The sequence below is a fragment of the Hordeum vulgare genome, chromosome 2H, assembly GCF_904849725.1.
Source record: "Hordeum vulgare subsp. vulgare chromosome 2H, MorexV3_pseudomolecules_assembly, whole genome shotgun sequence".
In the NCBI taxonomy this organism is placed as follows: domain Eukaryota; kingdom Viridiplantae; phylum Streptophyta; class Magnoliopsida; order Poales; family Poaceae; genus Hordeum; species Hordeum vulgare.
Genome location: NC_058519.1, coordinates 603,938,479 through 603,947,862, shown reverse-complemented (window position 1 = coordinate 603,947,862; position 9,384 = coordinate 603,938,479). Strand labels below are relative to the sequence as shown.

Sequence of the window (9,384 nt, the reverse complement as noted above, 5' to 3'; positions counted from 1 at the left end):
CGGGTTTATCTTAGAGCAACTTCAACAGAATTTTTGTCTAAAAAGACCACTAGCCGAATATTATTGTCAAAAAAGACCACATACGGTATAAAATGCGAGAAAAGACCCCCATTTTTCATGACGGCAGGCGCGTCAGGTGACGCGTGGCACCTGTCGCCACGGGCCGAGGCGGCTGGGTCCCGCCGCCACCCGGCGAGGCGGCCGGCCGGACAGGTGGCACCTGCCGCCACCACTCCAGGCGGCAGGCGGGCTGCTGTGCATGGTAGCATGCAGCTGTGCATGGCAGCATGCAGCGATTGAGGCATGGCAGCCGGCTGTTGATGCACGCATGTACAAGAGCATGGCAGCCTGCCGTCTGAAGTGGTGGCGGCAGGTGCCACCTGCCCGGCCGGCCGCCTCGCCGGGTGGCGGCGGGGCCCAGCCGCCTCGGCCCGTGGCGGCAGGTGCCACGCGTCATCTGGCGCGCCTGCCGCCACGGAAAATAGGGGTCTTTTCTCGCATACCGCATGTGGTCTTTTTTGACAATAATATTCGGCTAGTGATCTTTTTTGACAAAAATTCACTTCAACATACGCGCTACCACGCGGTGCACTATTTTTTTTAAGCATTGAAATGCTCTTTTTTAACGTGCGACAAGACACCCGCTTCAGCAGACGACGTTAAATAAAACGCGACGCTGCATATTTAAAGCGTCCACACCGAACACAAACACTAATTTTTACATTTTAAAGATCAAAATGCAATAATAAATCAACAATAAAAGTTCATGTCATTATTAACATAGTTCAAATTCGAACGATACGAAAGGAAACGATAAACTAGATAGATAAACTAGATAGATAAACTAGATAGATAAAACTAGATAAACTATTCCTCCACCTCGCTCTCTTCGGTGGTGTAGTCCGACGTGAGGACGGCATCATCCCAGCGATCATCGTTGTCTCTTCATATCGACTCCTCCCCCAAGTCACCCCGCCCTAGCGCTGCAGCCTTCCGCTCACGTCTTTCTGCCCGCTCAATGCTCGCACCGTCCTCTGCCCCGTACAAAACTCACGCTCGTATATGAAGTCCCACAGGAAGCATTGGCGCCATGCCTTCATGGCCTGCTCATCCATCTCGGGGATGAGGAGGTGGCGATCCCGCCTCGCCTGGATGCGGCGGTCCTTCGCAGTAATGAGCTACGAGGGAGGTGCGCGGGCCTGTGCCTCCTCGCGTGTCCGGACGGCCAAAAAATTCATCTTCAAGCACGGCGTGGAGAGCCGCCACGCCGTTGCGTCGTACGTGCTGGCGACTGCTTTGACGGTCTCAAAAGTGTCGGGCCCGAGCCGCATGTCCCCTGAGCGTATCTCCACATAGAACACGTCGGAGAGGCGGGCGCGGACGCCGCGAAAGCTGCAACTGCTTCGAAGGCGCGGTGGCATCGTGGCGATGAGGAAAGGAGAGGCGGGGGCAAGGGAGGAGGGCGCTAGAGACGAGGAAGAAGGGCGTGGGGGCGGCGGTGGCGCAGTGGACGCGAGCAAGAAGGTGACGGTTTGCACGCGCCCGTACGCAGTTTATAAATAGCGCGTTGGACGCCACGCGCGAAAACTACCGTGCGAGTTGCCACTTTTTTGCGTGTGCGTGTCGTTTTATTTAGCGTGAGAGTTTTTTCCGTGCCTGCTCGAGCGCGCCAAACGCCCGCGCGTGCGGAAAAAACATGTTTCTCCCGCACGCGTCATATTTACCGCGCTTGTTGGAGTTGCTCTTACAGAAACTCCGACAAGCACACCCAATTTGCGTGTTAAAATAATTTAATACATCATTGTAGCACTTTTAGCATGCCGGAGTCAATATTGGTTTATCAGATGCCTAAAAATTTGCGGCCAAAAAACACGCAGTGCAAAATGTGAAGCGCACACAATCCGATGCCCAAAATATGCTGCACGCGATATTGCTTTTTAGCACGTGCCTAAATTTTTTTAGCGCACCCATTATTTTACAACATTTGTTGGAGCTATGTGACCCTCAAAAAACGAATATTTTAATGTGCGGAGCAGTTTTTGGCCGCGCGTTGGAGATGCTCCAAAGTCACCCAAAAATTGCTCCCCGCTAGAAAAAAACGTGTTTTTTGCGCGCGCCTCCGTGTTGGCTGGTCCAGCAAAGGCGCCAAAGTCACACGCGCTGGATAATCGGTTGCGCGCGGAGCGAAACACCATCCTGCGCTGGGTATTTCGGGCGACCGCTCCCGCGCGCGCAACACTGGAGTCTCTCCATCTCTCCCCCACCCCGCCTGCTACACCCCCCGCGCCACCGCCTAGATTCTTCCCCCTTGCTCCGACGCGCCGCCGCCGTTTTCCCCACCCTTCCCCGCGCGCCGCCGCTGCTTTCTCTACCTTCCCCGCTCGCCGCCACCGCTCGAGCGGACCATCCTTTCGAGGAACAGCGCCCGACGACCGTTTGAAGCTCGGAGCACACAAGGTGTTCGACCAAACACTTGGAAGGTATGTATATTTCTACTTTATATTTTGTAGACTAATTTGATGCATTTTGTTTGCACTTTTTAACTAGTTTCAATATTATAGACGAGTTCATCGTACGATTCTTACGACGAAGAATTTGATATATGCAAGAGGAGGAGGACCTCGCAATAATCGTAGATATGCATGTCAATAAAAAACTGAGTCACGGTGGTTCGATTATGGGTCGTTAGAAATTGTGGGGGGATAAGATTGATGCCCACAATAGATTTATAAGGAACTATTTTGCGGAGGAGACCACATACCCTGAGTCATGCATTCGACGCCGTTTCAGGATAAGCATTGAGCTGTTCAAACGCATTGCAGAGAAACTGGCGAGCCATGATCGATTTTTTCAGCAAAGGAGGAATGCTGCTAGAGAACTCGGGCATATCACATTTGAAAAGGTTATTGCCGCTTTGTGTATATCGGCATACAGTATTCCGGTAGATATCGTTGATAACCACTTGATCATGGGTGAGAGTCAAGCCATCATATGTGTCAAGCGTTTTAGAGTCGAAATTGTGCAAGTGTTTGATACAAAATATTTGAGAGCTCCCAATGATGAAGACAAGGCATGTCATGGTTAATTCCACGCCCAAAACAAAGTTCAACTATAATCCTTGAAGCAATGCCCGATGAGGAGACCTGGATTTGGCATGTTTTTTTAGAATACCTAGATCTTTGAATGACATCAACGTTCTTAATCGGTCACCACTCATGAATAAGATTGCAAATGATGAAACTACACCGGTGAAGTTTGTAGCAAATAGCCATACATACAACTATGACTACTATCTTGCGGATGGCATCTACCCTAGGTGGCAAACATTTGTGAAACCATTGTCGGCACTGCAAGTTAAGAAAAATCTTGATTTCCACAATGCTTAGTTGGTGGCTAGGAAAAATATGGAGAGAGCTTTTAAAATTTTGTAAGCCCAATTTGCTACTGTGAGAGGAATGGCTAGATTTTTGGATCGAAAGATCCTTTGATACATCATAAATGCTTGCATGATCATCCATAACATGGAAAATGAACGTAAACAAAATTTAGACTATTCTCAATATGAGTTGTTGGGACATCTCCTGTGAGTGCGGATAACGGCAAGGTAGCCCTATCGCGTGTAAAAAAATGCATTTCAACGCAGCGTGCGTGTTGGAGATGTCTATTTTTAGCACGATCCACTATTGTCAAGGTGAGTCTCAGCTATACCTGATCATGGACAGCCTGACCGAGACAGCCCGAAAATCCCAGGCTGGGCTGCGCTCGGGTTTGGAATTTAAGCCGAGTAATCGGGCGGATCGGGCTCAAGCTTAAGCAATATCAATTAGACGATCGGGCCATTTTGGGTTCAGACCGGGCTTGGACCCAATATTCAGGCCCGATGGTCAGGCTGGGCCGGGCTCGGGCCTGGGTTTTCAGCACTGGGCTTTTTTGGCCCGGCCTCAAACCCGGCCCGGCCCGAAGAAGTATTGTCTCGGCTGTCGGACGGGAGCTGTCTGACCATCGGATAACTGAACTGGTTTCGGTGTTCATTCATTCAGAGGAGATTCAGCTCCTGACAGTTCGCCGCCCTCTGCATCTGCCACTCGTCCCTCGCTACGCCACGGGGTTGCCTGCTGCCAGATTCGCCGCCGGAGTGCGCACGGCCCGCACCGCCAATGCCTGTCAGCTCGTTGGTTTCCGGCGCTTCACCGTCAGTTCTTCGTGCCAGAAGGTGCCCGACCACGGAAGGCCGGCGGCTACGTTATCCGACCGACACCGCATCGGCCTAGATGGGTTCTTCCCCAACTCCGGCCCCAACACAAACTCACTCCAGTCTCCGGTCCAGGTCCACCTGAGCGCGCCGCCCCCTTCTGGAAGACGTCCAACTTCCTCTGTTGGTAATATGGTGGCTCCATATTAAATTAACAGTGTTATTTAGTTCTTTGTACAATTGGTAGTATCGATGTGGTGGATCGTATTTCTTGTAGCAGGTTTGGTGGTCGTATTTTGTTAATTTCAATAGCAATCCTTTCGATTCTCAGATCTATGTCGTTTATGCACTGCCGCATTGGTTCATCTTTATTTCCTGGATTACCCTGACAGGTTTATGTAAGCATTTTTTTGTCAGTAATATTTTAACATGTATTTTGCTAATTTTATCCTTGTTCATTGCAGCAATAGTATTCCAGTAAGCTCACATCTGATGTCTCCATGCATCTTATAGTTGTAGGTGTATTCACCTCATCTGGTGCAACAATAGTATCCCAGTTAGTTGACCATGCACTCGTCTGTTGTATTTGCTGAAGCAACATATCATCAGTTCTAATCAAGGTACCTATCACTTCCTAAAGTACAGACGTAAAGTAAAAAAAAATATTGTGGGGATTGCTGATGTTAAATTTGTCACTCAGTAAAACATATTGTGACCATATGAGTAACCTATTGTTTGTTTTAGTACTACCAGGCACTGAGTTCCAATTTAATAGGGAATTGCCTATCTTATGATTCATGCTAGAGTAATTTTTTTCTTCTAACGAATGAAGTTCTACTGTATGCTTTATTAAGGGTCTAAATTTACTTAGATTTGCAAACTCCATACTGCTTTTTGAACAAGGTGTTGATGTCTTCACAAAAAGTCAAAAACTGCTCAAAAAAATATCAACTATGTTTTCTCTATTAGTGCTTCTGTTGCGGGAAATATCTTTTATCTCTTTGTTTTGCTCCCTCAAATTGTTGAAAAGATCGCTAACCTATTTCTTCCTTCAGATGATACATAAGAACACATAATGCTAAGTTCTAGCCTTGCAAGATATGTTTTGATGTTCATATGGGACGGTGTCCGTTTGATGAGGAAAAACCTTCCATTCCATAATATAAGGTGTATTGTTTTTTCTTCAAAAGTCAAACTTGTGCATGTTTGACCAAGTTTTTAGAAAAAAGTACTAGTACAGATAATTACCAAATTTGTATAATTAGATCCATCATGAAATGCAGTTTCATATTTTATTTATTTTGTATTGCGGATGTTGATATTTTATTCTAAAAACCCGGTCAAACATACATACATTTGACTTTCATGGAAATTTATGCACCTTATATTGTGGAACGGGGGGAATGATATCATAGATAGCAAGACGTGTGGTGTTGCTTGATATAGTTTGGTAAAGAGGGTTTAGTCAGGGGAAATAGCTGGCTGTTATGGCGCGGCTTTCATAGTTAGTTATTTGTTAGAAAAGGTTAAACATGTTTGTTCCGTGCCAGTCTTAAAGATCTTTCGATGCTTGTGGACTTGTGGTCCTTTTCCATAGTTATGTGTTAGAAAAGATTACAATCTATTTGTTTTACATGTGGCGGTTGATTGTTGAAGGTGGTAATAAGGAATAAGTTGGCATGAAAGGCAAGGATGCAGGACCGATAGAAAAATTGATGTTGAACTCGAAAATACATTGTAAGAAATTTGGTTCAAGAAATGCTCTGAGAAAAAAACGAATATATTATGCTATTTGTGAACATGTAGGAGAATGATATATACACTATAGAGTACATATTAGTGTGGAAAACAGAAAGGAAAGTTAAACTACCTCTACTTGTCCTGCTATTTTCCTGTGAAATCATGGGTCAAGAATAAGATATATCCATTCATACATTATGTATGTTAAGAAACAAAACTACAAAGCAAGTCACACAATAGTTGCAACATAATTTCAAAGGGTCTCTTCTTTTCCTACATTCTCTAAAGCATTTCATCTTGCTGACACTGGCACCGGGGACAGCGGGGATGAAGCGTCACAAATGTCATCTCTGCTAGTTGTCTCAGAACTGGCTTCTGTGTCCATTGCACTTTCCAAGATCTTCACAACCTGTGACATGGCTGGTCGCTTGGTGCACTCGCGCTGCAAGCACCAGACTGCAAGCTTGATGACTTCTATCATCTCTGCACGATGTAACTGAACATCTTCATTCTGATTCTCCACTATATCCAGGACTTGCCCAATCTTGATTTTCTCTTGCAGTAGGTTAATCAGATTGGTGCTCCCTTCAGGCTTAGTATCATCCAGTATTTTCCTCCGGCTCACGATTTCCAGCACAACAACACCAAAGCTGTAGATATCGGCCTTTTCTGTAATCGTTGATGTCAACCACTCTGGTGCTAAATAGCCCCTTGTTCCTCTAACTTTGGTCATGACTTGGCTTTGATCCCTATCAATGAGCTTCGCTAAACCAAAATCAGATATCTTTGCATTAAACTTGTCATCAAGGAGGATATTTCCAGGCTTGATATCTAGGTGAACAATCTTCTGTCGGCATTCTTCATGAAGATAGGCTAAGCCCTTGGCGACGTCAAGGATAATCCTATATCGAGATGCCCAACTGAGTGAATCACTTTGATTTTTTCTGAAGATCCATTTATCCAGAGAACCATTGCTCATATGCTCATAAACGAGGAGCCTGTGCAATTTGTCAGAGCAGTAACCTACCAACCTAACAAGATTTATATGATGAATGCTGCCAATTGTGATGACTTCGGCCATGAATTCTTCCTTGCCATGTCCAATGTCCTGCAAGCATTTAACAGCAATTTTGGCAGTTCCATGTTTTCCCTCATATACTGGACCGAATCCTCCTTGCCCCAGTTTTTTGCTGAAGTTATTTGTTGCTTCTTTCAGCTGCTTATAGGAGAACCGTGTTGGCATCCCAGGAATCCCTTTAAATGGATCGTCCTCTTGCATCCTCTTTGATATTGCTCTTTTGATGAACAGAAGGAGTACACAGATGAGCACTACTAGAACAGGAACACCAACATGGTAAGCAGTTGCATTCAAGCCTTTACTCGACAGGGGTGGAGGTAACATCTGCACTTTGATGTATGCAGATAAATTATATCCAATGGTTCCAGCTTCGTAATGCATAAGTGAAAAAATCTTTGGCATCAGATAACAAGAACCATAAGACTCATTTTGATGCCGGAAGAAGACAGCTTTGCACGAACAGGCCTTCAAGCATGCGCCCATGCAGCTCTCTTCATCAGTAGTCCAATCATCTGCAAAACTGAAATATGTGACATCTGGGAGAGGCAAAAGCCGTTGGTGCTGGATCAAGTCACAAGACAATGGAGTTGCTGGGGAACAACCCAGATTAGGTAGACGGCCGTCCAACTGACGGAAAAGTGTGTCTCCAGGATTACCAGCTGGACAAGTACATTGTCCCTCTGAACAAATCCCATACTCTCCACACACTGTTGGATATGCACAATCCTCTGGATCGACATTCAGAACATCAGCCAAAGACTTCCATGAGAGACCGTTCCAGCCATAAAGGCGCAGGTGCCCATCATCCTCGAGACTCATGAGCTGTGCTGAAGATGGCCATGGCAGCGACATGTTGAATAACTTGATGCTTGTGTTGCTTAAGCTGAGAAATGCTGAGAGGCTGCCTCGTAACAAGGAAATGTAGGCCGTGCCATTCTTTGGTTCATCAGAGGATATGTTCATCTTTGATTGAACAGTTGCATCGGTGATATTAAATCTTTTCTGATAGTAGGACTGTGGAGTATCTGCATCGACGAAAGCATATATGCCGTGTTCAAGCACGGTGAGGTAGAACTGACCTTGAGCCAAGTTTGAGGAAGCTGAAGTAAGCCTCTTCCCTTGCCTCAGTGACTGCCCGATAAGGAGCGTGTCGGTAGGGTGCTCAAACGACTCCCACGCCGTCTTCCCCATCACATCGAAGAGGATCAGGTTGCCGGTGTCAGCCAGATTCACACCGACGACGGGGCCGTGCAAAGTGTTTGTGGACCAGACCAGCGAGCCATCAAAGTCTCGGAGTATGAGATTGCCATCCTTGGTGAGCTGGACAGATGCATTCTCCTTCACCGGACGGTGCCTGTTGGCCGCCCACACGACCCTCGGTGCGGCCGTGGCATTAGCTGGGGCGCTGGTGCTGAAACCACCAATGGACACGGAGAAGACCGCGAAGAGGAAAGCCCCGTCGCAGGGAGCGGCGCAGATGAAGCCGCTGGCGAAGGACGGGGCATACCCGACGGGGTTTTGCCTGACGAGGATGGCCCTGATCGTCGAGCCGTCGGCGTATGTGGCATTGTAGGGGATGGTGGCGTTGTTGTTGGTCCAGTGGGAAGGAACGTTGGCGATGGGGCTCGGATAATCGATGGACCAAGCTTGGAAGAAGGGAGGGATGGATAGCGCGAAGAGGAGGAACATCAGCATGGTTTCAGCCCAGGACATGGCTGCTGGATTGTGAGTTCTTGGAGGGAAGATTGTGTGGTCTTGTGTGTTTGGGCAATGGAAGATTGTAGAGGTAACGTCGGAGAGGGTCAAGGAGTTTAGAGATTGTTTAAGGCGCACAATGATAGGCGACCGTGTACCAGGTTATACAATTGGACAGTTGGGGTTTGTTCCGAGGGCCGGACGTTAGTCATGTAAAGCACTAGCTTTGGGATAACTTGAGAAAAAAGGGTCATGCAGGGCACTCATGGAGGTTCAACGTATACTTCCTGGCCGACACAGCGAGTGGGTCGCACGCACGAACAAGCAGTGTCGTCGCTGGTATTAAGTACTCCTCTGTTCACAAATATAAGATGTTCTCACTTCTTTATGAATCGGATGTACCCCCCCCCCCCCCCCCCCTTCCTTCATTTCTATTTACTTCACATATTAGCTTTGTTATTAAGTCAACTTTGTAAACTTTGAATACAAAAGAATATATTGATATCCATAATATATCAAAACAATATCATTAGAATCATCATTTAGTATCTTTTCATATCATCTATGTTTGGTATTGTCAAAGCTTAGATTGTTTTCTATAAACTTGATCAAATTTTATAAAGTTTGACTTAGATCAAAACTAATATGTGGGGTAAATAAAAACAGAGGGAGTACATAC

At 46.5% G+C, this 9,384-nt stretch overlaps 1 protein-coding gene and 1 long non-coding RNA gene across 2 annotated transcripts; one reads left to right on the top strand and one right to left on the bottom strand.

The window, feature by feature from the left end:
* The first annotated feature begins 4,011 nt into the window (after positions 1-4,011).
* On the top strand, positions 4,012-4,990 carry LOC123427664. Its single transcript, XR_006622418.1, has 2 exons — positions 4,012-4,379; positions 4,706-4,990. It is a non-coding gene; the product is annotated as an uncharacterized LOC123427664 (long non-coding RNA).
* A 1,112-nt stretch (positions 4,991-6,102) lies between these two features.
* On the bottom strand, positions 6,103-9,110 carry LOC123427663 (G-type lectin S-receptor-like serine/threonine-protein kinase SD2-5). Its single transcript, XM_045111758.1, has one exon. It carries the CDS (start codon positions 8,721-8,723, stop codon positions 6,225-6,227), a length of 2,499 nt encoding a protein of 832 aa, XP_044967693.1. The 5' UTR covers positions 8,724-9,110; the 3' UTR covers positions 6,103-6,224.
* Between the last annotated feature and the right edge of the window lie 274 nt (positions 9,111-9,384).

What these genes read in the sequence shown, in the direction of transcription:
- LOC123427663 (XM_045111758.1), bottom strand. Translation starts at nt 8,723, where the DNA reads ATGTCCTGGGCTGAAACCATGCTGATGTTCCTCCTCTTCGCGCTATCC.